Source organism: Scardinius erythrophthalmus (assembly GCF_964197995.2).
Source record: "Scardinius erythrophthalmus genome assembly, chromosome: 22".
In the NCBI taxonomy this organism is placed as follows: Eukaryota; Metazoa; Chordata; class Actinopteri; order Cypriniformes; family Leuciscidae; genus Scardinius; species Scardinius erythrophthalmus.
Genome location: NC_138242.1, coordinates 9,581,946 through 9,601,354, shown reverse-complemented (window position 1 = coordinate 9,601,354; position 19,409 = coordinate 9,581,946). Strand labels below are relative to the sequence as shown.

The 19,409-nt window shown below is 35.8% G+C and overlaps 1 protein-coding gene across 2 annotated transcripts; it reads left to right on the top strand.

Moving 5' to 3' along the window:
• Window positions 1-587: 587 nt before the first annotated feature.
• Window positions 588-15,356, top strand: slc35b3 (solute carrier family 35 member B3). 2 transcript variants are annotated; one of them, XM_081352535.1, is made up of 11 exons: window positions 625-1,110; window positions 3,121-3,194; window positions 3,289-3,469; window positions 3,552-3,673; window positions 7,510-7,664; window positions 9,893-10,000; window positions 10,126-10,223; window positions 10,311-10,403; window positions 13,370-13,481; window positions 13,586-13,655; window positions 13,757-15,356. In XM_081352535.1, exons 3-11 carry the CDS (start codon window positions 3,335-3,337, stop codon window positions 13,905-13,907), a joined length of 1,044 nt encoding a protein of 347 aa, XP_081208661.1. In that variant the 5' UTR covers window positions 625-1,110; window positions 3,121-3,194; window positions 3,289-3,334; the 3' UTR covers window positions 13,908-15,356. The 2 variants fall into 2 exon arrangements, with proteins under 2 accessions (XP_081208660.1, XP_081208661.1); XM_081352534.1 differs by lacking the exon at window positions 3,121-3,194 and having other exon boundaries at window positions 588-1,110; window positions 3,242-3,469.
• Window positions 15,357-19,409: the final 4,053 nt, after the last annotated feature.

Here is a 19,409-nt window from a genome sequence, read left to right as displayed (position 1 = left end):
CTATACCTCTGGCTGTGTAGAGAGATGTGTATCCGTGTTTTGGTATACTACATTAAACTGCATCTTGATAACACAGAACTTGCAATATGCTGCAGAACTTGTCATTGTGGTTGAATGTTAGTTTTAGCATCTAGTGAATTTCCACTCATTCACCCATTCTCCAAATCACTTGTCAATATAGGGTCTAGTGAATGTCATTATCTTAAAATTCAAGCTATTACACTTTTGTTCATAACAATTTTACAACTTTTGTGACAAGTTCGGCCTCGAGTTCCTCCAATCTGATCTCATGGGAAACGTACGATGAGATGAATTCATACAAATTTGCCAAAACGTTATGATATTATTATGCGTATCTGCAGTTACAGTTCAACAACAGGTGGAAAATAGTCCTCTCCAATGATATAATAAAAAAATAAAAATAAAAAGCAAATAAACAAGTAAATTAGGCTATGTAATTTATCATTTATCACAAAACAAAAACAGATTCATTACAAATATCACATCTTTTTCATTCTTTATTTATTCATTATAATGGTCTCTGACTCTGACCTTAAAGTTTAATGCAATCTGTCACTGACACGTGTGTGTTCAGTGACGTGTGTCATGAGGTTAAAGGTAACCGGAAGCTGTTGGCTGCTGCCGGGTGACAGAACAACACATAAAACCCTCCAGAAACATCGTATAATGTGCACGTTGACATATGTCTTTATGGATAAAGGGCTTGTTTTGTATTCCGTTCGACTGGACGAATGAGAAGATGTCTGTATTATCTTAAGACGAGCGGTTAAAGCTGACTTTAAACCCGGAAGTGGAGCAAATTAGTAGGTGTTAGCCTAGCCGCTAACACTCTTTATCTCTTCCAAATCCCATATGAGGGAGCGATTTTGTCTTAAGTCACTGATCTCACACTCATTCTGCCAATCGAAGTCACAGATTGAGCTTGTCATGCGTGTCAGAGGCGAGACACGTCGATTATCGGGCTGTGAGTTGGGTGAGATCATGTGAGATCAGTGTGATACAGTTCCAGCTGTCAGATACTCATCACTCTCATCCGATCAATGTGATTGTGATTAAACTGATCACTTTGATAATCTCGGGGTCATTCGGGTAAGATTCTGTCATCTTTTTCTCATAATTCAGTATGAAAATGCATAGTTTAGTATGCAGTGAATGCACATGAATGATCAGTTGCCAGTACCATGGTAGCTTTGTTTTTGTTTATGTGCATAAAATACTTTAATATGAAAAGTGTTTTTCACTGTAAGACACTGAACCATACAAAATTATAGCATGTTAAAGGCACAATATGTAAGATTTTTGGATTGAAATATATCCCAAAAAAACACTGTTAGCCTATATATTTTGTTGACTTAGATGTTCATTATTCCAAATGTTTCCAACAGTGTTTAAATCCAGCAATTAGTGCTAGCAGTTTTAACCAGTGTAACGGCCTGTCATTACATCACTTGTCAATGACATCGCGATTTCCGAGAAACACCAAAGATCCTTTAATAGCCTATATTATGTGTTTTATTAGACAGGTGAGCAACTGTTTGGAACCATTTATCGAAAGAACAAATCATTGTGATAAAGCGCAACTGTTTTCTTGATTTACCTCACAATTTTAATTCGTCAAATAAAGTGGCCAGTAACGTTAATACAACTTTAATACATTAGCTCATCGATGAACATGATTTGAGTCCCTTCGGATTATTTTCAGTTGGCTGTGGAGGTGAAAACATCAACTCCCTTGATTCAACGCTCATTCATGGTGTCATCAAGCCACACCTTCGTTATTGTTTTGAATAAGCTCTTATGGCGAAACTTACATACTGTGCCTTTTATTATAGTTTCCAACATAATACCATAGTTACTGTACTACCTTAAACCTACTGTTATTGCATTGATACTGTGATAACTTGGTGTCAACCACCATAGAGAGAGAGAGAGAGAGAGAGAGAGAGAGAGAGAGAGAGAGAGAATAAACTAAACAACAAAATATAATTTTTTAAACTCTCTGCTTAAGTCGTGACCAAGCAGCAACCTTCCAGTATCTCCTTTGAATCAAACACGGAAGTGACTTAAACTGTAATTAATCGATTGGCCGCTAGAGACGGGCTGCAAAAGAGAGTCAATCCCATAGACCCCCCATGTTAAACTAACTTTTACAGCAGAAAAAAAAATGTGTTTACAGCCTGGTGCAAAAAGTGGTCTATGTAGCTAATTTTGCCCTTCATGACAACTGTGTGGGGGTGATTTTTTTTTTATAACTCATCCGTTTAAATTATATTAAGCCTTAAAGTTCTGCATAATTAAGGGCGTGGCCCCTTGACTGACAGTTGGATTGTCGTTCCTGTCTGTTAGCCGTCACGTCACCTCAGCTAATCCCGCCTTTTTGCTCATTTTCGTTTATCCGGGAGTGACGCGCTACCAAGATAGTGACGGCCGGCTCCACCCATTTTGGGCTTCAAAAATGCTCTTCAAAAATGTTCTTCAGAAACCTACGGGTGACGTCACGGACATGACACATATTTGTTTATAGTCTTTGGTTGTGCCGTATCGAATATTTTCTGGGTTCAAGCCTCTTTTCTGTTTCAAGTTAGAGTACAGCCGTTTATGACCACTATTCATTTATCGCACACATTTAAAGTCACCATAAAATGAAAACAGACTATTGTTTTGTTTTGTTTTTTGTACGTTTAAAAAAAAAAAAAAAATAACCATGGTATATTGCAGAATATTATAAATTATTTATATGTGAACGAATATATATATATATATATATATATATATATATATATATATATATATATATATATATATATATATATATATATATATATATATATATATATTTTCTTATGGCCTCATTTTTTTTTTATTTTTTTTTACGTCCAGCGACATCTATTGTATGATGACACATGAAAGTATGGTGTACACTACAGTTTCCCAGCTCCCGCTGTCCCGGACAACAATACTTTAACAATTCATTAAAAAAATGAATCACTGTCTGGCCAACCATGGAGACAAAGTTTAGGGTTAATTTTTCCCGACAGTACTACAGTATAGCGTGAGTGTATATTAGAATCATTTGTTATTTGCTTTTGGGATCTTAAGGAGCATTTGGACCTGGCAACTGTGACATCAAACGTCAGACTTAACGACCGGATATTGATCTTTAGACAGTAAAGGTAAGATATGTAATTTCAGATTGTGGATAAATTGTTTTGATTTTCAGGAGCCTGCAGACAACATGAGTGGCAAATTTGGCCTTGTGAATTACAGCTCAAGGAAGCACATCTCCATATCCGTGCCCTCGTCCACAGAGGTCATGTCACCTCATATTAAATCAGTGGAGGAGCTCAGAGTGCTGGGCATCAACCTGACAGGCTTCAACACACCAACACAGTTCTTCATCTGTGTGGCCGGCGTCTTCCTCTTTTACCTCATCTACGGCTACCTGCAGGTGACAGTCCATCAGTGATCTTTGATTTGTGCCTTTGTATATTTGTGCCATTGCTGATTCTTGTGAGTCTCTGTGCTTTCAGGAGCTGATATTCTCAGTGGAGGGATTTAAGCCATTTGGCTGGTATCTGACTTTAGTGCAGTTTGGATTTTACTCCTTATTTGGCTTGGTGGAGTTGCAGCTCACTCAGGATAAGAGAAGGAGGTATTTTTTGTGTATGTTAAAATTAGACCTGTCGATAGATTAAAAAAACTAGTTTCTGTAATTAATTGTGATTAATTGCACCTAAGATTAAAATGTATACAAATATTTTCACATTCAGTCTCCAAATTATCATCATAAAGACAGTATTTTTAATATTTGCTATAATTGTACGCATTTGTTTAATTGTATCTTTTTGCAAAGTACGTTGAATAAAGGCCAAGAAACCCCATAAGTTAAGAAAACCCTCAGTTATAATAGAAGTGTACGGTTAAGAAAGTGTTTTCTTAACCGGCTGCAGTAACTGATACTGATACTTCTATTAAGTGGTTATTATTTAAAAAAAATTTAAAGTCAGGTAGAGCTGCACGATTAATCATTAAAAGATCGCAATCTCGATTCAAACATTCACGCAATCTTATTCCTATCACCGTGTCCTAACTACACGCAACGTGATGCCGCGATGCGCGATAAAAGGTATATTTTCCACGTTAATCAGAGTTTTTGTTCAACCAGCTGCGATGGCGACACACAACGATTCTATTTAGAAACGGTTTCTATTTCACAGTGTCCTAACCAGACGCGATGCGATAAGACTCCAGCGACAAATTATTTGTCTGTCCACACTAGACGCGACTGCGAGATGCGCCAAAATCAATCAAAACCCACAGCCAATCAGAACAGCGTGTGGGCGGAGTCTCGCGGCAAGTGCACATCACCAGAGAGTAATCTTGACGGCAATCGCAAGAAAATGGATAAGTAGGCTACATAATCAAATTCACAATTATTACACCATTTAAACATTATTAAAAATACATAGGCTACTGATTTACTAAAACAATCTTTGTCAAAGAATACACTTTTTTGTTCACAGTCTTGTTTCCATTTGTTTAATTTCAAGATCTGAGGTGAATTTTCCATTGTTGCTTTTACAGCTACAAATCTGAGAGCACTAAATGATATTCAAAGTCACATTACACGCTTTTAACATTAAATAAAGCACATAAACAGTACCTGAGATTATCATTGCCACGCTTTGTGTTTGTTGTTCCAGCCACGATGTCGCAGAAAAATAGAAACCGTTTCTAAAATAGAATCGTCTCGTGTCGCTGTCACGGCTGGTTAGGATAAAAACTCTGATTAACGTGGAAAAGATACCTTTTATTGCGCGTCACGTCGTGTGTAGTTAGGACACGGTGTTATGCCTATTTAAACTATTCATTAATACTAATTCATATTATTATTCATGTTATATTATTCATAATACTTGATTATAATAACAACAAAACAGGCAAAATCAACTTGGCAAAAAGAAAATGTCGTCCTTCTGAGCAGCATCTCCTCGTGTGCCTCACAGAGCTCTTCCACACTAATGCACATCGACATACTTGAAAGCCTCTTCCAGGTGCAGCAGAATACAGAATACCAGAACACAGCCCTCTCAAAACACATACACACACACACATACATACTGGTAGGGCACGATTAACCAAAATAAAACCAATATCACGATATGGCTAATTGTGATTATCAGTCGCAAAGGCTGTGATTTAATTAAATGTTTTTGCAGCATCTCACCCCGGCTTGGTTCATAGTAAATACTGCTCCTCATGAACTCATCTCTGCGTCTACTCTGAGTTTGAGTTGCTTTAATGTGCATTTGGGAACGCAACATGCACCAACCATCTTTCCATTCTAGAAATGAGAAGCATATCATCATCAAAAGAGAACCTTTAAGGGCATCCTGCGGTTTTCTATCAAAATAAAAGTTTGGTGATTTAAAGTTTGAAAATAATTTATCGTAAATTATGTGGAAACATAAATAATAATAATAATAATTATTATTATTATTGTAATGTTGCAATGTAAAATTATTATAAAACATGTATTGAATACTGTATATTGACTAGTACAATAAATACTATATTTCAATAAAATAGTAATTCATTTTTTGTGTAATAACTCTCATTTTATTTTATGATAATAATAGTTATTATTAATATTGCTATTATGGCCATAATGATTTAACATGGTGGCCATATTTTACAGCCGTTCAAACAAGCACAGCAAGTCTAAATCGCAAATGCCATTTTTATCAGAATTATTTTTCTCCAAATCGTACAGCCCTACATACTGTCTTAACAAACACATTCCCCGAGCCTTAACATACATCTGACCCTAATCACATGATTTATCCAGAAGGTTTCTTAATAGAAAGCCATTAAATAATTCAAAGTTAACACCGTGTCCTAACTACACGCGATGCCGCGATAAAAGGTATCTTTTCCATATTAATCAGAGTTTTTGTCCTAACCAGGCGCGGCGGCGACACGCGATGATTCTGTTTAGAAACGGTTTCTATTTTTCTGCGATGTCGCGACTGGAACAACAAACACAAAGCGTGGCAATGATATTCCAATTCCGATTCCAATTAACTAAATAGACTGCAGCAATTTAGTTTAAACCTCTAGTAACTTACATGATATTTTACTTGGTTTTCTATTCAGAATCGTAAAAAAAAAGAAAAAAAAAAAGAAAAAAAAAAAAAAGATGTTTAAAATGTTTCCAGAATTGTGCACCTCTAATTTCTGACGATAAAATGAGTAATTATAGGCATCAAAAATCACAGTATAATTGTAAACGTCAAGTTATGAGAATTTATTAACAATTACAGAACAAAAAAAAAAAAATTATTCCAGCTTTTATTTGACATTAAATAACAACAGTAATTACATAAACCATAACAAAGGTCACATTTAGCTGTACATTCTTATGTGTTAAGAAAAAGTTTTGTAAATTGCGTTAATTATTATTTAATTATTATTTATAAACACATACATTTTTACATAATTTTTTTTACAGCTCTAGTTAAAGGTATACTTCACCAATTAGCATTAAGCTTTTTATCAGTAGAAACCCAGTAGTATTTTGGAATGACCGTGCTTCCCTCCCTCATGTCCCCCTGAGACGAGATATTTCTGTATTGTGTGTCTGGAAAAAAACCTTGTCATTTTGTGTCATCGGAGGCTTTTTTGGCCAGAGGTGAGAGACTACAGCTAGTAGGAGGAGCTCGTTCCGCATGTTTTCAACCCGCCCATAGGGGGTGGGATCTCAAGATAAAACGCCGTCTTTTCAGTTTCGAGTCAACTAGTAGCCTAGCTGTATCATTTCTTCCGATACTGCCCTCTGTAACCGGTAGGCGTGGCTTGGGAGTGGCCTCGTAGGGCAGCGAAGCAAGTGCATTCTGGGAGTTGTTGTCTTTCATCCACATGAGCCAAAAATACATTTTCTGGCTTTTCTCAGTCAAGAAGGCACCAACTTCTAAAATAATTTCACATTTCTACTACATAAATGACCTAATTTAAATACACATTCATCTTTCCAGTGGTGAAATGTCCCTTTAAAACTAAATTCCCAGACAAACTTTTACCATATTCATAATTGTTCTTTGGTTTCATAAATAGTATTTTTTTTTTCTCTAGTAGCCCTATTAACCTTGTACACCTGTAACCTGCTTCACATTTCCTCAAAGCAATGCCAACAGAAACTTACTTTCAAGAGGTTTTGTGTTTTGTTGGATCATTGTGTTAAACCTGTTGCATTGCCGTGGCCTGCCTTTAAAAGGCCAATTATTACACTCAAAGTTAGTTTGTTGATTTTTAGGGACACAGTATGAATATGACAGTTTATTCCAGGCATTTAATGGGTTAGTCCTTAACGAACAATCCTTAAGAAAACATGCTTCACAGTGTTTAAGAAACAGGCAAACTAAAAACAAAAACATAATGATTTTAATGTAATGCTTCTTTTTTTCTTTTTCTTTTTTTTTTTTTTTTCAGGATACCATACAAAACTTACATGATCATCGCATTATTAACAGTTGGGACCATGGGCCTATCCAACACTTCTTTAGGATACTTGAACTATCCCACACAAGTCATCTTTAAGTGCTGCAAGCTCATTCCTGTCATGATCGGAGGAGTTTTTATACAAGGTACGTTAGATGCTAGATTTATTTTTAAATTCACACACACACTTTCATTTAATGTTCGGGATCTTTTATTATTTTTATTAAATAAATTAGTTTTTTTATTCAGCTAGAGGAAATGTAATTTATCAAAAATGGCATTTAAATACATTTTTGACATATATTTTACATCTTAAATAAATTATGTTCTTTAGAACTTGTATGTTTTTTTCATGATTCTCTGATAAATATTTATCACGGTTTCCACTAGGGGTATAACATGATATCGCGATATAAAAATGCGATTCTTGAATAGAGTAAGTTTTATCCAAGACTTGGCTGTATTTATATATTATTTTATTATTCACCCAAACATTTAAATTCTGTCATCATGTACAAACCCTTATGTCATTTCAAAACTATACAATTTTTGTTCATCAAACACGAATGAAGATATTTGTATGCAACATGAGATATTTCTGTCCATTCCCCTAAAACTTAAAAGATCCAAAAAAGGTCACAAAAACATTGCAAAAATAATAAATCTAGCGGTTTAATCCAAGCATGCCTAAGCAGCACTCCTTGATTTGAAAGCATAATTTAACTCACCATATCATGTTTTTAGTTTTGGTAGTTTGATGATTCAAAGCATTTTAGACCGTTAATTCTTATCATGTTAGTACATTAATAGAGAGAGAGAGAGAGGCGACAAAGTGGAAGAGGAAGAGTCTGTGTGCGCACGGCTTATCTGTGTAAAAGAGATACAACGAATGCTGGTATTAAAAGCATGAGTGTACTGTGTTAGAAAAATTAAAGTTTACAGAGTTTTAGTAACAGTATTACATTAAACTACTATATTTAATGTGGAATATAATGTATAATAATGCAATGGGGGAATATTTGTGGGTCCTGATAATGCAAAATGTCTGATTTTACCAGTAAAAAAGGGCCTGCATTATTTATTTGTGGTCAGTGAAATAGTGCAAGCATATGCGTCTAACATAAATCTGTATTTTCAGGTTCAGAATCATGAATCATTTTTATTCTGGTGCCACCAAATTTAGCATTTTAATAAGCAGTAAATTTTTGTTAACTTGTTACCATATGTCTTTAGAAGTAATAATAACAAAAATAATATAACCCTCATCTTTATTTTGGCTTAAAGTATCTTATTGTGAGTTCAGTATCGTGAATTGCGACATGAATGTATCGTTACATCCCTAGTTTCCACAAAAAATATGAAGCAGCACATCTGTTTTCAACATTACATTTTTATCCATCATACAAAGCTAGTATACGACTTAGAATATATCTTAGAAAATACTTAGAATATTGCACAATAAGTTGTACTGACAGTTTTTTTCTACTTTTTGTCCTTTTTTTTTTTAGTTTAAAAGTTGTGGTCACTATGAACTGTTTAGAAAAAAAATCATCTTTTGTGTTTCATTGAAGAAAGAAATCAAATGGGTTTGGAACAACACAATATGTGTGTGTGAAATATCTTTATTTTCAAAGTCAGTTTAATGTTTTTTTGTTGTTGTTTTTTTGTGAACAAGTTCCTTGTTCTTTGTGCTGTTTCTTTCATTGGCCACAGTTGTTGTGGAGTTCTTTTCTAATGCAAGAATTTGACTGAAGTTTTGATATCCTGAACAAGAAAGAATGAAACCAGCTGAACAGTTCTCCCTTCTCTTTTTATGGGGATATTTTGATTTTTTTTTTCTTTCTCTGGCGTCGTGGACCTTGCGTCCCCTGAGGCTGGTGCGTAAGATCAGCGGGACGTTGGTTGAGGATGCGCGTGAGATGCCGACCCATCAAAGCTGGACCGAATCAAAGTGATGCATAGCAACCTGCTGCAACACCTTCACCCCCCACGGCAACTACCTGTTTGAGAACACTCTTTGGCCTTTCCTGCTGCTTTCTTTCTTGCTTTTTGCATTTTCACATGTCCAACCTCAAACTCATTCTCCTCACATGCTTACTTGTGATGAGTTGAAGAGTCCAGCAGAAAGAGAAAACAACTCATTCTCTCTATTCGACAAATCAGTTTGCAGCTGAACTTGTTCAAAGATCTTTGTAAAGCCAACCTGCAGCTAAAGTGTCAAACCTGCAGCCAGAACTCAAAGGACCCAGAAGATAAGGCCCTCAGCTTAGCTGAAGCTCAGATGCCTCTTTATGTGGCTTTTATGACATATTTGAGTTGATCTGTGTCAGAGATTCTTGGTTTGATGGAGCTTGTTGATGTTGTATGTTTTTAGGGAAACGCTACAATGTTGCGGATGTGTCTGCTGCTCTGTGCATGAGTCTTGGTCTGATCTGGTTCACACTGGCAGACAGTAAGATTGCCCCAAACTTCAATGTAACAGGTACAGGACTGCATCTGCTTCAGTCTGTTGATTATGAGAAACAGGCTTTGTTCCAAAATCCTGCCTAATAATAATTATTTAAAATTGAATGTCCTTTTTTTAATTGTTTTGTTTGTTGTTTCTAGGTGTACTTCTCATATCTATGGCCCTCTGTGCGGATGCTGCTATTGGAAATGTGCAGGAAAAAGCAATGAAACTCCATAACGGGACCAACTCCGAGATGGTACAAACTATTTAAAATGATGACCATCATTGTGGTTTGTCTCTCTTGTGTCCAGGTTTATTATCCATTGTTGTCCATGTGTTGCAGGTCTTATATTCCTATTCTATTGGTTTTGTGTATATTCTGTTGGGTCTTCTGTCTGTTGGGGGGATTGGACCTGCTGTTTCCTTCTGCTCTCAGGTGGGTTTTAACACAAATATAAAAATATACATTCATTTTGAATTGAAAAATAGCATTTTATAATTTCCCAGATGTCCATTTATTATAGTATTTCGATTGTTGCACCAAAAGCACTGGAATTAAAGATTAAATGGGCTATTTTTGATGATATACCTATAAGACTACTATACGTAAATGAAGTCTGATGTGATTAGATAACTACATATGTGTAGTTCTTCACATTAGAGCTGGGTGATGTGGCCAAAAATATCATATCTCTGTGATTTTTGGTTGAATTGCAATATACAGTATATATCTCAGTATTTTTTTTTTCTATTTGGATAACAAAAATTGGATTTATTAAAAAAAAAAAGAGCAGTATGTATATTTTAGTCAGAATTATTGCGCTCCGTGAGCGCGGTCGGTGCTCATTCACAGAAGTCTGTGACATTTAGCTGAGATTCGCTTTGCAGAAGACTCTCCCTCTTCTGACAGCAAAATAGAAATCTTTCTAACATTTACAGATGAGAATATGCCTGTGAAATGTAAGTAATGCTTTGAGGAAAACAACACATATCAAACACATTAAACAGCGCATGTATCTATCTTTCAACACATCCGACGGGGCAAGCTGCTTTAAACTATATGTGTTAACTATATCTTACCAGTTGCTTTGAAGCCCTTAAAATCCCCCTGTGGTGAAAATCAAGCTTTTAATGTAGTTTATATGTCTATGTGGTATTTTTAATATGCTTTAAGACAAACCATGTGCAAACCATGTGCAAAAGTCAACACCATTGCTGAATATTTTGTCCTTAAAACTCCAGTGAACCAAAGACAATTTCAAAGACACGGTTTGAAATCGCTGTTGTTTCTGACATCACAAACTACCTTGTAACCAATCAGGTCAACATGTGATCCTCAATGAGTGGATCTCTGAGCTGGTGTGAGTGAGTGGAGGTGGGGCTGTTTTGCATAATTATAGAACCGCGTATGCTAAATGAGGCAAGGATGTAGAGTTACATTCAAGCTATAAGGAAAAAGCTTTAAGGAAAAAAACTTTTAAATATGTAATTTTGGTGATCAAAGATGAGTCTCAAAGGGATACATTTATTGACCATAGGGGGACTTTAATATAAAGCATGTCATGTTTAGGACAACCACACAGCATCTCACTCTGCGTCCTCTGCATTGCCTCTCTCCATATCGTTTATTAAAAGAAATATTGATATATTGTGCAAACTTGATGTTCCACCCAGCCCTTCTTCACATTATCATTCATAAGGGCAGGTCAAGTTGCTGATGTTGCAAAGGTGTTGATTAGTGCTGCTCGATGTATCGAAATAAAATCGTATTTGTTATATGACTTTGTGTGATTATCAAATCACAAAGGCTGCAATTTAATTCAATTTCTACCATGGTCTGGGTGAATACTCGATTCTGATTGGCCGCAGGGTGTCCATTAAAAAGTGATAGAGGACACCTAGTAAAGGAGTTCTGGTGAAACTGACTGTTTACCGTTCGAAATTAATAAATAAATGCGCTGGCTATATCAGCTGTGAGTAACCATAGCAACAGGAAGTAAACTGAAGCGTTCTACGAGCTGTGCGGACTATAAATATCTCCGGTTGCTAAATAAACCATCAGGCGTAACCAGGGAAACCAAGTTATTGTTTGTAAAAACTTTAGATTTCGATTGTTGTTAATGTTTTAAAAATGTGCTATTTGGCAAGTGACCGTGGTATAAGCGGGTTAATGCCCTTCGAGGTGTCCATTGTCAGGTATTAATGACAATGGACATTGTATCGCAGCTTTGTGATTATAGTTTTTATTTGGATCAGTTAACCTGAACCGGTAAATATGAAATATGACGGTAAATATCCGCTACGCGTCGGACGGTTCACGCCTCGCCGTCGTCCATTAATACCTGACAATGGACACCTCGTCGGGCATTAACCCTTACACATGCACTGCATGTTTCAGAGTGAAGTGCAGCACTGTGTTCTTTTACACGTGCAGCTTCATAGTGCAGTGTTTCTTCTCAGAGCAGCTTAGCTCACAGTAAATGCAGCTCCACTCAAACCTCATCCCTGCATTGGATATGGCCGTTAGTTTATAGTATACTTTTAGGAACTCAACATGCACTGGCATTTCACCAGATTTCTAATGACATTATTTATAAACCTGTTGTCAACTAAGCAGAGAGACTTAAAGGTATCCCTGCAGTTTTCTGCCAAAATAAAAGCTTAATGGTTAAATGTCTGAAAATGAGAAAGTATGTTGTAATTTTGCAGTTGTACAATCAAATGATTATTATCATTTTTTTGAAATACTTACTATTTTATTATACAGCACAGTAGTATTATTACAATAGTAAAATTATTCATTTTTATCTAATACAATTCACAAAAACACATTAAAATGTTTTCAGAGTAAAAAGTTTCTTATTAAAGATTATCATTAAAATTCAATATTTTTAATAAATAATACATATTATTTTTACTTTCTATGCAGATGCACTCCTCTACAAAATCACCCCAATCATTCTAGAACAATTTATTCATTCCAACTAGAGCTATTCAAGCCATCAAAATGCCTGCATTTTTTTTATTTCGCAATATATTTTGCAGAAAAAGAAAACATTGCAGTGTCTGTTTTGTCCAATATCGCACAGCCATAGTGTTGATATTTAAATGTGGATGGTCATATGTTAATGAGCTTATGATTGTGATTGCTTTTCTAAATGGTGCATACCAAACGGCGACATAATTTTCATATTTACCGGTTCAGGTTAACTGATCCAAATAAAAACCATAATCACAAAGCTGCGATACAAATCTAACCATAATGTTTACATAAGCACAATTGACTTTCATTTCAATGGAGCAAGAGCAAGATTTTTTACATGATATTAAACCTTCCAAAAACTGTATTTTTAATATCTAAATGTCTTCTATCCTTAAAAAAAACCTGTTTTACTCACTCAGCATCCAATGACGACATACGGTTACGCATTCTTCTTTTCACTGACGGGATATTTCGGAATTTCATTCGTCCTGGCTCTGATAAAGCTGTTTGGAGCACTGGTTGCTGTCACAGGTCAGTTAAGCGCTCTCATATGTACGTGTTTTTGGGGTGGTCATTCAGATTTAGCGAATAAATAAAGTGAATTGATGCCCCCAACTCTGTTTTTCTTTTTTCAGTGACTACGGGAAGGAAAGCCATGACTATTGTATTGTCCTTTATGTTCTTTTCAAAACCTTTCACTTTTCAGTAAGTGGACCAGATTTTATGTTTAATATATGTTGAGTCTTGCTTGTAATAATGACATATTTCTATTTCTTTGATAATGATGTACACTGGTTCTTTCACAGGTATCTCTGGGGTGGTTCTCTGGTGGTGTTTGGCATCTTCCTAAATGTTTACAGTAAAAACAGTGACAAAATGAAGCTTCCCTCTTTAGAAGAGCTCAGAAAACGAGTGCTCAGCGGGAGGAAGGTGCGCCTGCTGTCTCAGGACGTGTAGGAGAATGAGCTCAAACGTTTTATTGATGGGATTCTCCAACCTCCTACATCAGCTGATGCTCAGGTGTGGTTCGGAGTCGAATCAGCACGCATGGAGCGTGGGGACCTGTTTGAATCAAAGGAACATTAAACTAGAGCCAAAAAAGCAAAGATTTGCACTGGACAAAGGTGGAAACTGAAGCTGGAAACTGTTTCGGTAGAAGATTCCTTTCTCTCCTTTTTTTTTTTTTTTTTATCAAATCATGTCCAAGTGAATGTTGGCCTAACGGAGCCAGTGACATTTTAAATGAAAACATTTCACCTGCATGTGCCATAAAATGATGGCAACAGTTGACATACCAAGTCAAGACTCTATTTTTTTGAGTAAACTGCGGTTGCACAGGTGAAAAAAAAGTCAGTGATTCTGTCTGTTTAAAGGGCTGATGTTCGGAAAAGGATCAACTTATCAGCTGCCATTTTTGATAACCGTTTGTTTGTTGAAAGGGTGGCTGTTTTTACATTAAAAACAAACTGGGAAGTTGATTCAGACAGTCTGGAGTGTTTTCATGAATAATGGCGTCTCTTATCCATTGGCTCCAGCATGGAGAGTTGAAAAGCTGCCAAGCACTTTCTCAGATGTTTGGCCCTGCGATCGCCCAAGGCCTGTTTGATTAGTAATCCTGGAATAAGATAGCACCAGAAAGAAAACAAACACTGTGCACAGGGCTTGGCTTTAGACCTAATTTAGTTGAGCAGAACGTCACACGTGTGTGTGTGTGTGTGTGTGTGTGTGTGTGAGAGAGAGAGACAGAGAGAGAGAGAGCACATGTGTGGTTTGTGCATGTTTGTGGGTGCCAAGTGTGCGACACTTTCAAAGCCTCAGGGAAATGATTATTGTGCAGTTGTTGCCACCCTCTCCCTTAGAGACACTGCCAGTTATAAAACACAGCATTAGTGCAGATACACAAAGGAGTAGCTGCTGTTTGACTGCACAAAATTATTACATTTTTAATATTTACCATACAAATTTGTAAAGGCTTAAAATGAAAATGAAGCAGAAATGTTTATTTGTATTATGTTTTATGCATTTTTTAATACTTTTGTAATACTTTTTTTATTTTCAGCAGCAAAGACTCCAGTCTTCAGTGTCACATAATCCTTCAGAAATCTGAAGCTGATTTTTTATGGATTTTTTAATGTTAGTTCAGTCATATAAAAAAGTTCTCAGTCATTTGAGGGCCGCTTATTTTTATTAATAAATGTCATATTAGGTGGCTCACTTCATGGACCCACTTGCTAAGTCTTGCTTTCAGATCAAATGATTCAACCTATATAAGTAAACTTACTAGGGTTATAATTGTGAACCCTTTCTATGGGCTGTCAAGTGCCAAAAATGCAACATAACAGTAGTCATAAGTGCTATGTTCTTTGTCCTAAATAAAATAAATAGATTTGTGTGCAATACAGACAGAAAAAGCAAACAGTCCAATATGTCATTCATGTATTCAAACATGAAGTGAGAAATGTGAGAACCAGTGGTGTCAGAGTTAAGGAAAGATTTTTTTTTTTTGTGGTTTGCCAGATTGTGTAGTTGTTTTGACGTAATGTTGTTTGTCATACAGTTTTGGAGACATTGGTCATTCTGTGTCCGAGTGCTGCATGACTAGAAAGTCGATGCCTACAGGTGTTGCCGAGTGAAATGACCTGCTGTGAAAAGAAATTTGGTCATATATTTGATCACTTTTTCTGATGAATGTCATCTGGCACTGAAGATGAACATCTGTGAGAACATTTTTCCTTGTTTCCTCCACTCATGTCCAGCTGGCAGTGGAGCTTCTCCCGGTCATTCTGTAGCGCTGGAGTTCACAGCCTCAACAGATTGTTTTCTGTGTCTCTGTATGAGCTCTTGTGTTTCTGTCAGCGGTCTAATGAAGACTGACTCCACCACACTGAAATGTTAGCGTGCTAAATTATAGAGAACAGTTAATAATTCACAATATCACACAACTGACAGTTTCTTGTATATATAGGCCTATCTCAAAAAGGATTTTTGATTTTATTTAGCATTGCACACTAAACAAAGTTGATAAATCTGTATCAGCAACAATTTTATATAATTATATCCAAAATGTAAAAAAAAAAAAAAAAAAAAAACAGGAAAGTTACAAAGACTGGAGAAATTATTCAAAATGTATTTAGCATTTTAGCCTACACTAAACAAAATGACTGGATTCGGTATCAGCAAAAATATAATAATTATATCAGTAGCAAGTCTTAGGTAAACAAATGGGTTTTATATTATATACATATTTCACCCAATATTCTTCAACCTGATTAACATAAACTAGATTTATTATAATATTGCCTTTATGTGGTTATGTGTGTAAAATTTGCTAAATACAGCAAACTATTCCATCAAAAGTGAAACATTCAACAATCAGTTGTGAACTGGAAAAGAGATGTTACGTCAATTAAATCAAACCCATTTTAAATGCAGTCCATTTGTCGAAGATAAATTGAGCCTAAAGGCCCAGTGGTGGACAGAAGTATTTTTTTCTTCATTGCTGTAGCTATAGCCTACCTATTTTTCAAGTATCTGTACTTTACTGGCTATTTTTATTTTGAGAAACTTTTACTTTTGTTTCACTACATTCCAAAGCATAATATCATAATTGTAACTGCATTACATTTCATAAAACAAATTGTTACCTGTGACTTTAAACTGAAGAAAACGTCACAAGCTCCAAGAGGCGACAACAGTCTCAGATTCGTGAACGAGCTGATTCTTTTCAAAGAACCTGTTAAATCGGTTTGCATATCGCACCGAACGATTTATTTGCGATTTGGACTGTTCTCGAATTTTAGGATTGATTATTGTTAATGAAAATCCCATTTAGGTCATGACTTTCATTTGTTTGTAAACTAAATCTGCTGTAAAAAGGTGAGCTGTAGCCTATAATGCTTGAATGCGGGCATGTGCATATCACCATCTCAATGGTGTTGATTTTAAGTAAAAAAAAAAAAAAAAAAACACAACATAACATTAAATAACACAAATTATTGCACTTGCATTCTTCCCTGCCATTTCAAATGAAATAAAACTATTATGTTTGTATAGCGTTCATTGTAAAATGATATGCATTTAGCCCTATGTGACATTTGTATTTATTGTTTGTTAACACATTAGCCTACATATTCTGTACCTGCTGCATCCACTAATCTTCCTTACTAGTGCTGGCTACTGACAGTTCATAATAATTCATAATGATGTTAGACCCAGCAATCCCCCCTCCCCCAGGTATTTTGAGCAGCAGGATTATATAAAATATATAATATAAAATGAATGTAAAAGTATACAACTGCAAAAGAAACATTCATTGATCAGTATTTTTTACTTTTAATACATTCAAAATCAAGTAACCAACTTTTACTCAAGTAAAATTGGAAAGAAGTTCTTAATAATTTTACAGGAGTAAAATAGTATCAGGGTGTATCTGCACTTCTACTCTAGTACTTGATTTGTGTACTTTGTCCACCACACTGCCTAAAGGTCAATTTTAGATCATAGTGTGTTTGAAAGCCCCAGCTGACCGCAGCTAAAAGAACCATTTATCTTAAGAGAAACACTAGCACATTGAACAATGAAACCTTAAAACCCATTTGAAGTGTGAGCGTTTCATTCATCAAACAAAGTCTTTGACCTATACACACTCAGAACACACACAGTACAGACTGCCTGAACCGATGCTTAACATAGAATCAAGGCTTGGTTAAAAACTCTAAGGATGTCTAATGGAAAATGATTGTGTGTAGTGTGTTTTATTTTTATTTTTGCTTCAGGGCCATTTTTTTTTAAATTGTTTATCATACAATTGATAAAAAAAAAAAAAAAAAAAAAATCTTAAAATCAAATGTTTAAATGTATTTATATTACCATTAACTAGGCGTCATGATATGCCGCATGAACTATTTTGTTAATGCATAAACAAAATGTGACTTGCCAACCAAACACTTATTTTAATATTTTGCTATCACTCCAATACAGAGTTATATTGCATTTTATTATTTCCATTTAGCATTGTTTTTCTTCCCTGCTGTCCCTGTCAGAACAGGACCCTGCAAATTCCTAACAAACACACTGAATTTAGCATATTAATGTCACCCAGCCTGCATTGGGTTATATATAGTCTTGCCTGTATACAAGTGTATTCTCTCTACCTTTCTATCTTCCGTTGCTCTTTTGCTCTCGCATAAACTGAGACGTCCGCCCAGCTCTTATTAATGTATCGGGTCTACCTGGGTTCAGTGACCTCTGCCCCCCCTCCGCTGGCCTCCCTTCATAAATAATGGGGGATGTCTGCAGCTCATCACCTCAGTAAATAGGCTGCAGTATAACTCCATATAACGGCCCCAGCCACTCCAATAGCCCAGCAGGTCCCGCTGGCAGCCCATCCATTACCAAAGGGCCACGGCTGTATCGTCCTTGGGCCGGGGCCGGACTGGGCCAGCCGGGTGAGAGAGAGAGAGGCTATGAGCTTGTAAAAAAGGATAAAGGGGAAATGAAGGGGGTGGTGGGGTGGAAATGGACAAAAGTAGGTCACAGGCCTGCTTCAGAACTGAAATTAAATGAGATGTTGGTGGTGGGGGGGATTGGTTGATCTCTCATCAAATCTGAGAGATAGAGATGAGTTTTTTTATTGACACTTGATGGACCCGTAATTTCAAATCAGTATGTTTATTACTTGGTGCAGTCAAAAAGGAACGGAAACATTATATTTTGTATCAGACTTATTTTTTGATGTTTGTTATATTTATTATTTATCATATGGAATACACAATTTTAGATTCAATTAGATAAAACAAAAGATCAGTAATTATTAAACAAATTAATTCTTTTATTTAAATTGATCAAAAGTTACAGTAAAAACACTGTTACAAAAACAAAACAATTTTAAATAAAAGCTGCTCTTTCCAACTTTACATATGAATCTGATAACAAAAAGATTCTACAAAAAAACCCCTGAAAACTTTTTATGCCTTTTGGCTGTTCATTTACGCGCCAACAGCGTTTTAGGGGCCTGAAACGGGTTTCAAAGTGCACATTAAAAAAAAAAAAAAAACGATACTGTTATCGTTTAATTATCGTGTTATCGTACTGTAAATCATATACAAAAGCCAGATCTATGCCATACACCTGCCAACTACTCCCCTAATGGTTATACATATATATATATATATATATAAACATATTTTAATTCAGCGTACATTAGAGACTTTTCTAGAAAATATGGTTCCCATCATAACAACTGTAAATATTCATCTCATGAATGTCTGAGCTGTGTAAACTGCCTGCTTCCACATGAATGCTCACACGAGTGTGTGTGTGTGTGAGAGAGAGAGAGCAAGACAATATTCACATGATGTATCTTGCAGATTTGCCGTGTCAGCAGCAGCGTTACAGGAATGATCTGCACACACTTCACTCCTGACAGGACTCAAAGTGCTGGAGCCGGGAGAATATTCG

Coding starts and splice junctions, on each gene's coding strand:
- slc35b3 (XM_081352534.1), top strand. CDS start 3,257: ATGAGTGGCAAATTTGGCCTTGTGAATTACAGCTCAAGGAAGCACATC. Junction 3,470..3,551: donor TCATCTACGGCTACCTGCAG/GTGACAGTCCAT, acceptor CTGTGCTTTCAG/GAGCTGATATTCTCAGTGGA. Junction 10,224..10,310: donor ACGGGACCAACTCCGAGATG/GTACAAACTATT, acceptor CATGTGTTGCAG/GTCTTATATTCCTATTCTAT.